At 46.0% G+C, this 18,126-nt stretch overlaps 1 protein-coding gene across 3 annotated transcripts in view; it reads right to left on the bottom strand.

Annotated features, from left to right (window-relative positions):
* The window catches only part of WDFY4 (WDFY family member 4), a 285,705-nt gene that overhangs the window by 168,002 nt on the left and 99,577 nt on the right, over positions 1-18,126 (bottom strand). For all 3 annotated transcript variants that reach the window (XM_045025801.1, XM_045025800.1, XM_045025802.1), the window contains 5 exons: positions 4,815-5,029; positions 3,251-3,363; positions 1,615-1,822; positions 1,205-1,281; positions 144-362 (listed from right to left, as the gene is read on the bottom strand). In XM_045025801.1, the coding sequence (XP_044881736.1) occupies positions 144-362; positions 1,205-1,281; positions 1,615-1,822; positions 3,251-3,363; positions 4,815-5,029 (832 nt within the window). The remainder of the gene's footprint in view (positions 1-143; positions 363-1,204; positions 1,282-1,614; positions 1,823-3,250; positions 3,364-4,814; positions 5,030-18,126) is intronic.

Here is an 18,126-nt window from a genome sequence, read left to right as displayed (position 1 = left end):
GTTTTCCAAGGCTCTTTCCAGGGCAGAGGTCTAGAATTCCTTTTTTAAAGGAAAGTGGAGATTACCCTTTAAATCTCTAGTCCTCCCAAATGACTGAGGCCCTGGCCTTGCAGTGCCCAGCAGCTGGCTATGGAAAGCCTTACCCAGTGGCTGGAACTCCACTTCCTCTGTAGAGATGACCAAGGAGTGGTCTGTGGGGGAGAAGCTGACAGCAAAGCAGACAAACTCCTGCTCCATCCTCGACATGTGCCGCACCACGGTGAGGAAGCGCAGGGGGTGGGCATCACGAGTAGAGCAGAACCTGCTGACCAGGAACCAGGAGGAGACAGTCAGGCCGCCCAAGGGTGGGAACAGTCTGGCACCTGCGGGTAGGAAATGAAATGAGTGTGAGGAAGCAGCCTCCCCTGCTCAGTCCCTGACAACAGGGCTCTGTCCCTTTCACCTGAGGATCTCAGAGTGCTTTTCAAACATTAATCTAGTGCCCTGTGAGGCACAGAGCAATCAAATGATTTCTCCGAAGTCCGCCAACATGTAAGTGGAAGCAGCAACTGTGGAATCCAGGAGCTTTAATTCCAAGTCCCCCCGCCCCTCCCCCCACTAGACAGCACAGCCTCTTTTATTATGGTGCCAGACAGGATGTGTGTGGCCCAGGATTATCTGATGAGAAATGGGGTTACCAGGCCACGGACTGAGGAGAGAGACACTTAGAGATGTGCCTCCTGTGGGGGAGTCCAGATCTGGAATCGGAACCGAGCTTCCCCAGAGTTCAGAGAATCCTAGAGGTCAGAGATGGAGCAGACCTAGCAGCTCCTCCAGGGGTCAATGCAGATTCTTACAGACAGGATGTTTCCAAGTGTTTTTTCCAGTCTAGTTTTAAATGTTTCAAGTGATGCAGCTTCCGTCCCTTCCTCTGGGGGATTATCCCACAGTCTAACAGATCTCACCTGTTAGGGTGTTTTCCTGGTATCGGCCCTGCCTTAAGTCACCCCTTTACTCCTAACAGTCAGAGCAGATGTTGCAGCATGGCCTGTTGCAGAGAGAGGCCTGAGCTCTATCCTCAGAGGTGGATGTGAGGCAAGAGGCGGGAGGGTGTTGAAGCAGTGGTCTTGTATACGACCATCTCTGGCTACCGCAGGATTCCAGAGAGCAGGAGGGCTATGCTCACCTTTCTCAGAAGGCTCCATGTGAACCAGCAGGTACCTACCCATTCCGATCCCTCCTGAGATGGAGTGTTCCACACTGGGGCCCATCACAGTGGAGAGCGTGGGGAGGAACAAACAGCTGCAAAACAAAGAAAGCAGAAATACAAGCCTGTCTTGGCGAGCCATTAAGGACCTGGCTCTGTGCTCCTTCCACATGCCAACCTCCCACTGACTACAATCCTGCAGCCTTGGCCCCTCAGTGGGTCTAGGCTGAAGATGAGGGTAAGAGCGTGGCAGACTCTCTCTGCCATCACTAGGAGGGCTGTGGGCAGGCTGTGTGGTTGCTAGCAGTGCTGCAGGGAGGGGAATTATGAGAGCAGGAGGCTCTGTTATGACTCTCTTGTTTGGTCTAAAATAAGAGACCAGAGGCTCTGTAAAGTGATAAAAAGAGCAGCATGAATTGCAGCAATACCCGTATCCCTCAGGAGACATGTCGAACTCCACGAAGGACGGTGCCAAGGAAGTGTTGTGTGGCTGGAAGTTCCGTGGCGATGTCATGGAGATGAGACTCATAGATGTCTGGAGAGCTATTGCAGAGCCCCTGGACACCCATGGGGAACCGGTGGTCTGCGTGGCTAGCTGAGGAACCACAGGATTGTCCAGCACGGCTGCTCCTGAATCTAGGACAATAATAGCCATCATTAGCAATGCACAGCACTGTCACTGCTTCCATTCTGTAGCATGCTTCTTTCCCATTTCATTGATTGCAACCACAAAGCAAGTATCTTATTAGTCATGGCTTCTCTCCCCTTGCTCAATTAGTCTTCAGTGGGCTGCAGAAACCTTTCCAGTGCTGCCGGGAGCGGGGGGGGGGGGGGGGGGAAGGAAATAGGAGTGGAGCTGGGGGACTGATCCATTTTTCAGTCAGTCAGCAATTTTGAAAAATCAGAAAAAAACCCATTCTTTCACTTTGAATGGAAACTGAAATTTTAAAAATGTTGCAGCAAATCCTAAAAAAGCCAAAACAAGTTTCCTTTCGGATCAGATGAAACTTTTGGTTTGGACAAAAGTGAAACTTTTGGTTTCAATGTTGACGTTTCTTGAACATTTTTGAACTTTGAAATAAAATTAAAGGAAATTTTGAAAAGAAACATCGGTTCAAGCCGAAAAATAAAAATGTTGCCATTGGGGGAGTGGGAAGCTGGCGGTGGTGGGGTTGGGTTTTTTTTTTTTTGGTTTTATACAAACGGTTTGGTGCACAAATTCACAAAGTATTTCAGTGTCACCAAACCTGCATTTTTCAGTGAAATGCATTTCAGACAAAAAAGCATCCTCCAATTGTAGGTGAGGTCCGCAAGAAGAGCTCTGAGCAGCAGCTCTTCTTCCCCAACATAGCTCCTCAGGTAGGAGTGCACTTCCCTGCCCTCTCCCCTCCTCGGGGCAGATGCCTAACCCTGCTGGCTCCTTTCCCCACCTCCATCATTCAATAGCTAAAGGCTAAACCAAACGGGCAGGTGAGAGCTGAGTTTGTGCCTGCGTGGGACTTGTGGGGCTGGTTCTCCACCACCCTTCCCCTTATGGGGTTACTGACGCATGTGCAAAACATGTGTGTGGGGTAGGAATGCTATCATTATGGTCTTGTTCCGGTGAGGAGCGCTGGGCGTGTGCTGCCCGAAGTGAATAGTGCTCCGTATAGATGCACTCCCTCTAGACCCACAGGAAAGGGCAGGTATGCCCATGCCCTAGCCCAGTAGGCCACAGACCTTTGGGGAGTGCTGCTGGATGTGCTAGTGCAACCCCCCAGTCAGTGTGTTGTAGGCATCCCACTCTGTGTGATGATTTGAGTCTATCACAGCCTCAGGGATAGAGTCTATCATGAGCTCAAGCTATCAGACCTCGTGCTTTGAGTTCTGAATGCTCTTGGCTCAGCTCCTGCTGTTGATCAACACACCAGTTTGTCACAGTGGCCTGCTCTAGAAACTAATGTTCTCTGGCACGCGAGGTCTGTGCTGTGCCTGGCTTCTCAGCAAGTAGGTCTGGCAGCAGCTTCCCCTCCCCGGCACGTGCACCCGGAATACTAACGCCATTCTCCACGCTGCTGCTCTCACCTTCACTGCAAGCTGCTTTACACAAACTAGTCTCTTGACACAATGTAGTCTTAGCTGGGTTTCTGCATGCCCCAGTCACGGTTGGCGGAGGGGTCCCAAGCCAGAGGAACTGCCTGAGAACACAAACACCTTTGTATAGGATATATGGGAGCACTGGCATCAATGCATACACAGCAAAGCCCTGACATTACTGCCTTCTAGCTAGTAAAGCCACCTTTACTTTGAAAGGCAGAGTGGGACAAAAAATATAAATCACCCTCTAAAGCTTTTCCCACACAAAATAATGGCTTTTTGACAGAATCAACATTTTCCAAGATCTTCTGAATTAAAGAAAAAATGGTTTGTTTAATCTTTTATCCCTCACTTTCTAACTTGTTTTCTATTGGGGCGGGGGTAAGGGGGAGGCCACATTTGAAACAAAACAAACATCTTTGTATTTATTATTTTCATCAATTTCTTTTTTCAAAAATTCCCGGGAAAGTTTCAAACGGCATGAAATGGATTTTCTCTTATCTTTTGGTTGGTAGGTAGGTGGTAGAAAGAAAGAAAGTTTTACCAGCTCTACAGAAAAGCCTGTATGTACACCAGCCTGGGCATGAATTTATATCAGTTACACCACCACACCATATCTGAAATGCAAAGGATAATCAAGAGGCCACTGATTTCATAAGGATCTTGGGAGCCATCTGAAACTCTTAAAGGAAGACTTTCCTAAAATCACGTCTCCCCAAATCATTATAAAATCAGTGGCCTCTTGATTATCCTTTGCATTTCAGATGTGATGGAATCGCTGATTTCAACATCCCTAATATTAGCACCACAAAGCTGGTTATATCTTCCCCAGTATTTTTCTCTCTCCCAGATCTTTGCTTTGTCTGGTGCTGGCTGCGATATGCAGACAAAGTTCCACAGTGCCATGAGAAAAGCTGAATTTCCAGCCAGACCAGAAGGAGGAAGCTTTAGAAATCTCACAAGAAAACAATCTACAGATCAGCTTTGGACAAGGTGTTCACAGAATCTGGACGAATTTGTGGTGCACATTCAAACCCAGCCTGCACTCCACTCCTTCCAAAGCCCACTCCACACTGGCCTTTGTTAGCTTTAATGGAGACTGTGTAGTCTATTGATATGAGCAGGAGACTGAGAAATATGACTCCAGGTTCCACCCCTGGGTCTATCTTTGACAGTGTGTGCGACTGTGGGAAAATCACTGCGTCTCTTTGCACCTCAGTTTCACCATCTGAAAAACATGAAAATAATCCTTTCCTCCCAGGTGTACTGCAGTTCTTTAATTAACTAACATCTGTCAACTGCTTTGATATCCCTGGGTGGAAGGTTCTACAGAAACACAAAGAATTACTACTCTAGGTCCCAATTCAGCAATTTACTCAAGCATGTCCCTAACTTTAAGCTTGTGAGGGGTCCGAACTGGGACTTAATGCCCCTGGTGAAGTGCCTTGCTGAATCACAGTGCTAGTTTGCGTTAGCCCATTTCCTTAAAGGATCCACAGACCTACTGCAGAAAGACACTGTGAAACCACTCTGCTAAATACAGATCCGGTACCTTAATACATCTGGCTCAATGGATTGTGAGGCAAGCTTCTCAAAAACCCTGATGAGAGGCAGGTGCAATGGGTGGCTATCATTGTTCAGAGCATGCTGACAGGAGGTTATGATGGTGCTCAGCAAGCCGGATGTGCACATCACCTGACGGCTCTTCTCCGATTTCACCAAGGACTGGATGTGATCAGCCACGGCGCATTGGATTTCCTGGGAAAGCTGAAACAAAGAGAAAGCTGGTGTCAGTGTGTCTAAGACCCTAACTCCAAAGGTTGGCTCCATGCAGATCCTTGATTTCAATGGGCTCCAGAGGTGCACCCATAGCTGCAGAGGTTCACCCATGAGTAACAGTTTGCAGGATCAGTGTCTACATCTACACCAATGCTGCTTTGATTAAATGCATTAGTGGCTGTGCCATAAAATTCAGCATCAGGAGAGCCCAGCCATCTTCTCCCATCTGATTACTGCTCAATCATCTGTGGCCAAGCTCTCTTGCAGCAACACCATGTTTGTGAAGGGACAAGGGGAGCAGTCAGTCAGTTCTCCAGTGTAAAGGCAGAGATAACGCCACTTGCTCTCTCACGATACACAGGGCCTGATCCAGCAAAGCATGTAAGCACATACTTAACCTCAAGCACACAGGCAGTCACACTGATGTGACCTACTCAGTGCTTTAGAAACAACCATGAATTAAGGCATGTAACAGGTCCGACTCACCCCTGCGGCGCCTCCTACTGGTTGCTCTGGGGAATTAGCTCTTTCCAGCCCAGGAGCGCCCTCTGCAGGCTGGTGACCCCGCCTGTTTACTACTGGCCCCGTGTCCCTCCCTGGACCGCGGTGCCCTTTCACATGGGGTGCTGCCCCCTGGCAGTAACCCCTTTTTCTCTGGGTCTCCCCTCCTCAGGGAACCATCCACCCTACTATCCCCACTTCGCCTCAGTAGTGGCTACTGACCCAGTCTCTATCTAGCCCCCGTTTGCTGGGGCAGACTGCAGTATCCAGTACTCATCATCGGCAAAGGGGGTTTGGACCTGCTGCCTTGGCCTACCCCTAGGTTGCCCCCTGCAACCCCCAGTACCTTTTGCCCTATACTAGGCCGCAGCCTGGGGCTTTCTAGGCTGGAGCTTCCCCAGCTCCTCAGCCTTTCCCCAGCCCTGCTTCACCCTAGGTACCTTGTCTCAATTCCCTGCAGCCAGGCCCTTCTCTCTCTGAAGGCAGAGAGAGACTGACTGGGCTCCTGGCTCACAGCCTTTTATAAGGGCTAGCTGTGGCCTGATTGGGGTGTGGCCCAGCTGCGGCTACTTCCCCAATCAGCCCAGCTTTGAGAGCAGCAGCTCTCAAGCCCTGCCAAGCTGCTTTTAAACCCCTTAAAACCCGGAGCAGAGGTCCACCCTGCTACAAGGCCTTGATCCACTAAAAATCTTCAGCACATGCTTAACTTTAAGCACCGCTTAAGTGATTTGCTGAATGGAGGCCTTCAATTGTTCTTAAGCACTTTTTAAAAACTGAACTTGTGTTGATTTTTAAAGTAGCTTGTAGGCCAGCCAGGACGTAGGAAGGCCCAGAGACGCAAGTGGACTTTGCAGGAATAACTGTTTATAGTCTATATCACCATAAATCTTCTAAGATTGGGGCATTTCTCACTGGAGAAGCATTTGGATGTGTTAAATATTGTTGAAGGAAATAGTTAATACAAACTTTACTTAGTAAAGAATTACAGATGATGACCTGTCCAATGGCATCAGACATGCAGAAAATGTTGCTGATGTCCACATTCTGGGCTTGATTTAGCAATGTTAATTTGAAATAACTCCACCAGGTTCACTAGACTGGTATAACCCTGGTATAAGTAAGAGGAGAGTCACATCTTTGACCAATGTAGGTGTCATAAACAGTTAGTTAAGGGTTAAGGTTTTTTTTCTACCTGTAAAGGGTTAACAAGCAGTACCTGTGGACACCTGACCAGAGGACCAATGAGGGACAAGATATTTTCAAATCCCTGTGGAGGGAAGTTTTTTTTTCCTGTTCTTTGTTTTTTTAGAGTCTCTCTCTTGGGAGTTGAGGGAGTCCAGACATCTTAATCAAGTCCTCCCAGGTTTCTGCAATAAATTCTTCTATTCAAGCTAGTGAGTATTAGCAAGGAACTAGTATTCTTATACTTTGATTTCTGTATTTGCAATTCTGTGTTTTGCTATAGAATTTCTTTAATTCTGTACTGTTATTGCTTTTACTGAGAAAGAAAGGAGGGGGAATTCTCTCCAGAGATTGATAAGTTTAGACCCTGTGTATTGTTCCATCTTGGTTACAGAGACAGTTACTTTCTTTTTATCCTTTTAATAAATTATTTTCTTTTCTTTGGACTTGGTTAATTCCTTCTCTTGTGGAAATTCAGGGGAAGGGGAGGGGGGAAGAGAGAGTTCCTCCTGGGTTTGATTCAAGGAGTTTGAATCAAGGTATCTCTCTCCAGGACAAGGGAGGGGGGAGGAAGCAGTGGGGAATGGTTTATTTCTCCTGGGTGTAAGAACTCCATGGATTTGGGGCTCTTGGGATCCCCAAGGATTTTGGGGAAGGACTGTGTCCCAATACACGTACATTATTGGGTGGTGGCAGCTTTTACCAGATCTAAACTAGGATTTAAGTTTAGAAAAATCCATGCAGGTCCCCATATTGGAACCCAACAGCTCTAAGTGGGGGTGAGACCTATGACAGTAGGCTAGATTCTGTAGAGCTCAGGGCTGGAATTTGACATCTTCAATGCCCACTGTCAGGGCCTGATATTCAAAAGAACTCAGCTCCCATTTAGGCATCCTAAATTCGGGTCAGATTTTCAAAAGTGCTGAGCGACTGCTCGGTAGCCCCCACTGCAACCTTAATGGCCAGATTTTCAAGACAGCTCCCAGCACCCAACATGCAGAGCTTCCTGGACAATCTGGCTCCTTATTTTGGTGTCTCAATGGAAATTAAGCTCTTTAGAAATCTAGCTCTAAATCTCCATTATTTATTCTTTTATCTTTATACAAGCAGAAATGTATATTCTCTCACTACACTTATAAGACCCCTTCCAGATCCAATACACATTTCTCTTCTTCTAGCAAGAGGATTGGGTGAGCTGTGCAAATGAATGTCTAGTTTAGAACTCTTATATTTTTATTGCCGTTATTTCACTTACTCTTCCACTGGATGAAAAAAATTATTTACAATCTGCGTAAAGTTGAAAAAAAATAAAAAGATACAGATCTTGGCTAAGTGAAACTATAGGTTTACTCCAAAATAAATCCAATAGAACCATAATGGAGTACAAAAAAATTGATCGTTCTCATTATCACAGCAGCGCTGTCAATATCGAGATTGCCTTGTTTTGAATAAAATGTGCTGTTTTCAGGAATATTAGTTCCAGTAAAATGGTTTTTTAGTGAAAATGTTAATGGTGGCAGGAAACCAGTCTACATTTCCCCATATACATGGATTGATTTTCCTAACACATATTACTTGCACCATGAGTCAGGGAACTGGAGGTTCAATTAGAACACAGCAGGGCTCACAGCTCTGCATCAGATTAGAGTCTGAGGGCAAAATGTCATCTAGTAATTTGCCCAACATTCTTAAGTAGTCCCAGCTTCCTCCTCCTAACAGTTCATCGCTTCAAAACTTGGTAGTTGAATTTCTCTTCCCTCCAAATGATGTTGGTTTGTTAGGGGACAGACAAATGCCTCAAAAGGTTCAAAGTGTGGATTCGTTTCGACAGGATACAGTCCCCTTGGGCTTAAAAATGAGATAGGCATAGACCCACAAAACAACAAATAAATCTTGCACACCCCTAGCACCTCTCATGGAAGGAACTTAAAGCCCTCTGCACACATTCATTGATGTAACTTCCCAACACACCCTTGAGGGAGGTATTATTTGATGTTATATCTCATTGATGCACTTACAAAGGGATTTTCAAAAGCAGCTATGATGCCTAACTGCCCTGGAAATTATTAGAGGGGTAGCCGTGTTAGTCTGGATCTGTAAAAGCAGCAATGAATCCTGTGGCACCTTATAGACTAACAGACGTTTTGGAGCATGAGCTTTCGGGGGTGAATACCCACTTCGTCGGATGCAAGAAGTGGGTATTCACCCACGAAAGCTCATGCTCCAAAACGTCTGTTAGTCTATAAAGTGCCACAGGATTCTTTGCTTCTGGAAATTATTGAGAGTTAAGCACCTGGCACACTTTGACAATCCCATTTGTAAGAACCTAACGCGCTGACTTTCAATGAGATATAGGCTCCTAAGTCACTTATGTGCTTTTGAAAATGTTACCCACAGCAAGTAAGTCACACCAAGCCAGGACTGGGATGAGAACCCAGAACTTGAGTCCCCTGTTGCAGCCATGAGACACAGTCTGTCTCTAGCACAACAGCTTACTAATTAGGAGCTTACCCATTGGCATTAATGAGTAAGAACTGCCTGAGTGAATGCTTGCAGAACTGGGATCTGTCATGCCACAGTACAACTGAAGCCATATCACAGAATATCAGGGTTGGAAGGGACCTCAGGTCGTCATCTAGTCCAACCCCCTGCTCAAAGCAGGACCAATCCCCAGACAGATTTTTACCCCAGTTCCCTAAATGGCCCCCTCAATGATCGAACTCATAACCCTGGGTTTAGCAGGCCACTGCTCAAACTGCTGAGCTATCCCCCCGCCCCCAATATGTTATGGCTTGCAGCATCCATGTGTGGTGAGATGGGGGAGCAGGAAGTAGGCACTATGAATTCAATTGTACATAGTGCACTTACATATGGAGACAAAGATGGCTTGTCTGACTTCTTTGGATGAACCATTTCTACTGTGCTTTTTCACCATGTGCTCCTGGGGCTCTCTTTTCTGTTCCAGAGGCTCCTGCACCCAGCAAGGTTCATGAGAAGTTCTGGAGTGAGCTTTTAAAGGAATAGCATGGCTTGCACCACAGCTTCAGAGTATAGAGCAGCACTCAGATAAAGGCTGCTGGGACTGCCACCTTGCATTCAATCTCACGCTCTAAGCGGGAGTCAGGGCTAGGATGAAAGGTGTCTCTGTGCCACAGTAATTCCTGTTGGGGAATCAGTAGATGATGCCCCCCCCACCATCAGCATCAAACCAGGCTCGTGCTAAGGATGCTAGAGGTGCTGCCTTTTAGAAGAGATGTACAACTAGGGACTTAACCATTAGTAATCAAGGCAATAAAAACCCCTTGGAAAGTTAAGGGTAGGGGTATTAACCCTGGGGTCTCATCCAAAGTCTAACTTATTGAATTACATTCTGCTTCCCTAACATCCTCCTGCAGACTCGGCTGAATATTGTATTTTCCATGTTGTGTTCTAAGTTCTTGTGTAGTGCTGTTCCATTAGAACTCTGAGTCTGGCCTGATAGCTGGATATAGTGATCCTGATGTACAGTCAATAAAGCCTGGTAGGATCTTTCTGGATGAAAGGCGCAGCAGAAAGGGAACATTTCTGCATAATTTGTTAGGGTTTCTTGGAAGATCCCATAGTTGGAGCCTGATTTTTAAGCAAATGTACATTTCTGAGAGTTTGGGCAATTCCAGAGAGTTTGGATGTTTTTTACGGAGAGTGTGAAGAGCACATTACACTGCCCCACGGCAAGAGCAGCACAGTGAGATGATGTGCAGACAGGCTGCAGGTTTTTTGTTCTGTTACAATTGGGACAGCATCTGCACAGAGAATCTCACGTTAAGTCAATCCTGCAGTCCTCCAGATGCTATGACATCTTTGCATGGGCATTTCTCAAAGCAAGACAAGTCAGCTGAGTTGACTCCCCTCCTTTCAGGGTAAAACCTGGGTGGGGGAGGTGCTCAGGGGGAAGATTTGGCTCCCAGCTCCCCAAAACAGGCTGCAGGACCTGCCCCCACACCCTGCAGATCTCCCCCAACCCATGCATCTGTCCAGCTCTGTGCCCCAGGCACATCTCCCTGCAGGCCGCACCCAAGGAGGAATGGAACCCTGACCTCAGGTGGGGACCCCTTACAGAGTGTATTACTGTAAGCTAAGGAATGCTGTGGCATTAACAGAGAAGATGATGTGCCTCCACCCAGACTGTTTCACCACCCCCATCCCCTCGGCGCACACACAGAGATCCTAGGCCAAGAGAAGAGTCTCAATGGACTCCAAAGAAATTGTGCTATGACAGCAGCTGATCCCCTTTTCCACATGGGAGGGGAGATATCTACCCCTTAGCATCTCCACCCCACTAACTGTGTCTGGCAATCCTAGAAAATTCAACAGCTCAGTAAGAACAGGAAGATACCCTGATACATGGCAGCTAGGTGGGTAGGCACTTCTCTGTCCCTCAGCTACTCCATTATTAATGCTGCCCAAACCCATCTTCTACACACAGGACATCTGGCTGTTGGTTTCTCTCATCTGCAATTCACTTTTTAAAACGAATGTATGAACACAGAATTAAAGGGAGCCTAGCAAATTCAAGCAAGAACGGCAGCAAGGAAGGATACAGCACCCACCTACATCCCCAGGAAGAAGTGATCAATGCTAGAAGGGGAAGGGGACCTTGTGGTCATGGCTCTGGATAGGGAAGATCTGGATTCAGTTCTTGGCTCTGCTTAGGCAAGTCACTCTAGATTACCTGGTGTGTCCCTTATGGCCTTGAACTCTGTGACTTAGGGCTAGATTTTCCATTTGCTTTGCATCTTGGATAGTCACTTACATACGTGCTGGGGAGGGGGAGGGCTGCCACAACCCCTGTGGTTTCAATGGCTCTCAGCACCCCACCTATACACATTGTTCCAGCACCCCGGTCACTTACACCAGTGTAAAATGCTACCCCATGAGAACAGAGAATATAACAGGATATAGATTCTATAATGAGGGTTGTGGAATCCCCATCACTGGAGGTTGTTAACAACAGGTTGGACAAACACCTGGCAGGGACGGTCTAGGTGTACTTGGTCCTGGCTCAGCACAGGAGGCTATCCAAGATGACCTCTCCCAGTCCCTTCCAGCCCACTGTTATATGGTTCTATGATAATGACACTTTAAATCACACCTTCTTCTTTTTAAAAAGACAGTATAGTCTAGTGGAGAAAGCACTAGAGTAGGAGCTAGGAGAGCTGAGTTCTAGTCTTTACTGTGCAGGTCACTTCCCCTCTTTGGGCTTCCATTTCCCCCACTCCCCTTTGTCTTGTCTATTTAGATTATGAACCCTCTAGGGGCAGAGATTATCATTACTGTGTGTGTATAGGCTATAGCAGAATAGGCGCCGATCTTGGTTGTGGTCCTTTAGGTGCGACTATAATATACGTAATAATAAATGCTTACGGGCAGAGAAGTGTCAAATATCAAAATATCTCATGGAACATGAATGTGGTGAATTATGATATTGCCACAACTTTATAAGCAGCAATTCACTACTTGGGGAGTGCAGTTGTGCAGTTTTTGTGAAGTGCCCTGCTATGAATATTAGCAACAAGAACAAACCATTTAGTTATGATTAAATCAAGGACTACATCCAAAGGCAAAGTAGTGAGAAAAGGCCTAAAAGCAGCATCACTGGGTAAGATGCAAGTAGGTATTAAAACAATCCCTGTCTGCCTCTCTGGACCTCAGTATGCTTGGAGCGTGAGAGTCAGCACAACCTTTTGATAATGCACAGCCGTCTTCCTCTATCCATACAACTGAGTCACACACAAGCTCCCAAATACAATCTGATCACGAGAGAGACTGCTAAAGGTAACTGCAGCACAAAACAGAAAACTGGGCCAAGCTCAGACTGCAGTGATAAACCTAATCCGCAAGATTGATTAAATGATGAACACTGTGACAGGTTTCAATGAAGGAGTCAACTCCTAAGTCCCCCTCCACCCCCAGTCATCACTGAACGACTCTACAAACTGATCACGAGGAACATTCAGCACAGAAATACATTTTTAAAAGTGGTGTTCCCCCTGGGCAATACATTCTTTGTACTTCCTGGTTCACTGACAAGAGCACGGAATGCATCTTTCTGTGACACAAAGACCAGGCCCGGCAGTGACACTTCTGGCATCTGAAAGGCTTCGTCCTGGGAAATCATCCAGAAAGCAGGAAATGCCGAGATAACTTAAGAGGAGAAGCAATTGTAAAAGTTCAATATAAATATCCTTCTGTGGCAAATGCCCCGTGCCACAAAGCTTGCTTAGAGGGGACGGTAAGTAAGTTTATTTTGTCGTTAGCTTTCCAAATAGGCATCAACTTCATTTTGACACCGATGATTTTGCATTTAAGGAAAGAGAATATTTGCCTTGCATAAATGTGGTCATTACAATGAATGCACACAGTTTGCAAAAGTACCAAGGCTGAATGTTCACATGAGTGATGCTCGATAAATTTCCTTTAAAGACTCAAATAGCACCTCTGCCTTTTTTTTTTAAGAGCTTTTAGCAAAATTTTCATATGTCTCATTTGACATCCAAATGTTTTTTTAATTGCCAGTAGAGATGGATGCAGCACACAACCACAGATCTATTCTCACCAGCTATTAATTGTCATTCTGGTCAGGTTAGAAGAAAAGGCTGCTGTGTGAGATCGAGTCTCCTGTCTGTCTTGCTACTTATTACCACTCTCAGTACATTGACACGCTCAGAGTTACTTCAGCACATCACTGCTTGGGTCTGATAAAGGTCACCAAGAAGCAGCAAATCCAACTGGGAATGGATCCTATTTCCTTAGGTCAGAATCAGAATGCATTAATGTTTATTGAGTTCCACTAATGCTTCTGCAGAGCAGCGCCTGCTGGTTCCCCACTTTGGTGAAATGGAAGGATTTGTATATGAAGCTGGACTGATTCCTTCAGGAAGATAACTCCATGCTCCATCCCAAAATGTCTTTACACAGCATTCAGAGTAGCAAAGTGGTGCTCAGTGCCCACCCATTTTTCCATCCCTGCTGTTGAACAACATGCTGTTCAACTCAGCCCCAAACTCTGGGCCAAAAACCTTCTCCCAGACCTTTGTGGTGGATCCTGACCGACATTTTATTCTCCTTACGCACAGGTTCCTACCTCTGGGAAAGCTGAACATCTGAGTCAAGATCCACTGCAGAGCTATCAGAGGAGAGTTTTGCCTTCTGTCATCTTCTGGCCTTCAGATGTGCCTCGTGTGACAAAGCACAAGCGCTACCAGCACACATTGCCAGCCAGCTGTATGAGTCCCCATGGGCAGAGAGAGCCCAGTGCTGTTCCACTGAACTCAGTGGGAGCCCTTTCACTGATTTCAGCAGGAGTGGAACTGGGCGCAAGGAGCATATGCCACAACACTACCATGGTATAGGGTTAGGGGGTTAGGGACTGAAAAACATAACCTGCCATCTCCATTCCTTGCTGCAGCTGCTTCCTGGTCTGTCAGGCACAGAAAACATAGTGAGCCAAGCGCAAGGGTTCTTTCCTTGTTTGGAAGCAGAAATGAAGGAGCATTCATACGGCCAAACACATGCCAAAACCCATTCTCCTTCTGGCAGCTAGGACGCTGCCCGTGTACAGGACAGATACCCTATGCACATGGGGCCCACTGTCAGAAGGTCCAACCATAAAACATTCCAGCCACCTCCAACACAACTACCAAGCCAGCCTATGGATGGGAAGGGAAGAACAGCTGACATGCTGTGTCCAGGGTGATGTGCACATACAGCACCACAGCCCCCTGCTGGCTTTTCAAGACGTTTCCTCATTTCCCTTTTATCCGCTACCACTCTACCACCACGGGGAGTTATTTATCTGTCACTGATCCTTGAGCTACAGCTTTTGCACAAGACCATGACCCCCTGATGCCTGAGTAGCTCACCACTCCGCCAGTGGGCTCCCAGCACTGCTCAATACCAGGAATGTGTCAGAGGCTGGCACCCGAAAGCTGACACAGCCATGGCAGAGCTTCAGACTATTGTGTGTCACTCATCACCAGTGAAACTCGGGAGACTACATCATAATCGTGGGTGGTGCTAGGAGACAGAAAAACCTCAGAAGCACTAGCTGCTAGTTCAGCTTGTATGCAGAACAAATTTGGCCCAGAAATCACAGTGAGAATAAAATATGGAGATTCACACAATCAGCTTAACAGAGTTCATCTTCAGATTATAATGAGACTTCAAATCACATCTATTAATGAAGGCAGCATGTTCTACTGGACAGAACCAGAGGACTTGAGACACAGGTTCTATTCCTGTCTGTGTTGCTGATGTGACCTTGGGCTAGTCACTTCACCTCTCTATACGTCTATTTACCCTCCCACCCTTTCTTGCATCTGTTTAGATTGCAAGCATTTTGGGACAGGGACTGCCTCTTACTATCTGTGTACAATGGGGCTCTGATCTCCATTGTTATAATACTAAATAAATTATAAATCAATAAATATTACAACTGCTACTGATTCCTTATCAAATGAGAGAAGGGGGAAAGAAGAAAAGAGAAGGGAAGGAAAGATTAATAGATTCAAGTATATTACTGAGACTGATGGAATTTGTTTCCCAGCTCTTCATATTTTTAATAACACTGCCATCTACTGAAAGTCTGTGGGGTTTTCATTTTCCCTGCCTCATCCAGCAGAGCTGCAGAGCCAGCTCTGACACAGCGACTTCTCTGACAGCTCCTCTCTCACATCCAATTAACTGTTCTACTTGTTTTTCAGAAATTAATTACAGTAATTGTCAAAATTTTAATAGCTGCTGGCTTGGCTTGCAATGAAGAGTCAAGAAACATCAGCAGTTAATTACACTCCCACCTTCCAAAGATGCTGATGAGAAATTTGGTTTTATTCCAAACCTCCTGTTTATCTGCTAGTTGAATCCAAATATTTCAGGAAAGGCAGCAGACATACACTGGATAATTTGCTCGTTCGGTCAGGGTGCATGTGGGGAGAGCCCGAGAAAGGAAATTTCACCTGAGCAGATTCCTAGTTGTGATCAAGCTAACTGATCACAACTCCGCCCTTTATATGTTCTTAACTGAATACATTCACGTGCTTTTAAAGCAGCAGCATCGACACCCGTCAAGATAGATGCCTCTTAGCAATTAATGACCAACCGGGCAAGGACCTGAGATCTCAACTCTCTCCAACTAATAACAATTGCTATTATTATATATTATTTGTATTATGGTAGCACAGTGGAGCCCTGGCCTGTAAGTGCCCACCCCTTTATATTAGGAACTAGCAGCTCAGAAGCATTCAGCCCCCACAGTTGCAGCCAGACAGTTCAGAGAACTGAGCTCAGTGAGTGCTGAGATCCTGAAAACCAGGCCCTGAGCTCTTTGGAAAATCCACCCCCAGGACTCAATCCAAGGCCACTACAGATCAGATGTGCCTGGAGGAAATTGATTTGCCTCAAAAGGAGGAAGAACAGGGAGGTGACTGTGTGGTACTTTGCTAGTAGAACTTGGTAAAGGTGTTTAGAGAAGATAAGATCCAAGTCTGTTGCCCCAGACTTGGCTGAATCACACCCAGCCCTTTCCTGGGCCATGAAATGGTGCCCTTCCATTTTCCCCCCTCTCCCACGCCGTGTGAGTCTGCACTCCCTGGCTCCTGGCAGGATGGCAGCACGAATCCCAGAATTCTACAAGACAGGCAGATCTTGCTGTATTTCCCCTCAGCCTAACCCAGGAAGTGCTGGCAGTTTTGAGTATGGCCTTGTAACACAGCTGACCTCAGCTCCTCAAAGAGGCAGGTACACATCCCAAACTTGAAAATTTATCCCAAAACCTTCTTGCCCATCTCTATCTGCCACCCTCTCCATTAAACTTCCACACTGCAATCACATCAGCCTTGTAAACAAAACAGTCAGACGCAGCCAGTAGTTGGATGGGTGTTGCAGAAAGAGAGGAAGGATGGGCCAGTGGTGAGGGGACTACTGTTGGATACAGGAGACATGGGTTCTATTCATGCTCTGCCACAGATTTCAAGTGTGACCTATGACCTTATCACTTATTCCCTGTGACTCAGTTTCCCAATCTGTCAAATGGGGATAAGAGCACTTCCCTACCACACAGGGGGTGTGAGGGTGAATAAATTAGCTACATTGAAGCTAAAATAGTCCAGCGATGGGGGCTATAAAAGATAAAAAAGGGTTAATTCAGGAGGGCATGCTTTTGGATGAGATGTAACCCTGAAATCCAATGCAACTCGGAAGTCCCTCCTGCTTTAACCAACCCCTGTCCCTTGTCCTCTTCTTTGAAATAAGTGGCTTTGTTTGCACTGGCTAAAGAAAGAGCATAAGAACATAAGAACATAAGAAAGGCCGTACCGGGTCAGACCAAAGGTCCATCTAGCCCAGTATCTGTCTACCGACAGTGGCCAATGCCAGGTGCCCCTGAGGGAGTGAACCTAACAGGCAATGATCAAGTGATCTCTCTCCTGCCATCCATCTCCATCCTCTGACGAACAGAGGCTAGGGACACCATTCTTACCCATCCTGGCTAATAGCCATTTATGGACTTAGCCACCATGAATTTATCCAGTCCCCTTTTAAACATTGTTATAGTCCTAGCCTTCACAACCTCCTCAGGTAAGGAGTTCCACAAGTTGACTGTGCGCTGCGTGAAGAAGAACTTCCTTTTATTTGTTTTAAACCTGCTGCCTATTAATTTCATTTGGTGACCCCTAGTTCTTGTATTATGGGAATAAGTAAATAACTTTTCCTTATCCACTTTCTCAACATCACTCATGATTTTATATACCTCTATCATGTCCCCCCTTAGTCTTCTCTTTTCCAAACTGAAGAGTCCTAGCCTCTTTAATCTTTCCTCATATGGGACCCTCCCTAATCATTTTAGTTGCTCTTTTCTGAACCTTTTCTAGTGCTAGAATATCTTTTTTGAGGTGAGGAGACCACATCTGTACACAGTATTCGAGATGTGGGCGTACCATGGATTTATATAAGGGCAATAATATATTCTCAGTCTTATTCTCTATCCCCTTTTTAATGATTCCTAACATCCTGTTTGCTTTTTTGACCGCCTCTGCACACTGCGTGGACATCTTCAGAGAAGTATCCACGATAACTCCAAGATCTTTTTCCTGACTCGTTGTAGCTAAATTAGCCCCCATCATGTTGTATGTATAGTTGGGGTTATTTTTTCCAACGTGCATTACTTTACATTTATCCACATTAAATTTCATTTGCCATTTTGTTGCCCAATCACTTAGTTTTGTGAGATCTTTTTGAAGTTCTTCACAATCTGCTTTGGTCTTAACTATCTTGAGTAGTTTAGTATCATCTGCAAACTTTGCCACCTCACTGTTTACCCCTTTCTCCAGATCATTTATGAATAAATTGAATAGGATTGGTCCTAGGAC

This window comes from Mauremys mutica, chromosome 7 (assembly GCF_020497125.1).
Source record: "Mauremys mutica isolate MM-2020 ecotype Southern chromosome 7, ASM2049712v1, whole genome shotgun sequence".
Taxonomy (NCBI): domain Eukaryota; kingdom Metazoa; phylum Chordata; order Testudines; family Geoemydidae; genus Mauremys; species Mauremys mutica.
The sequence above is the reverse complement of the archived record's forward strand: the minus strand, read 5'-3'. Positions and strand labels throughout refer to the sequence as shown.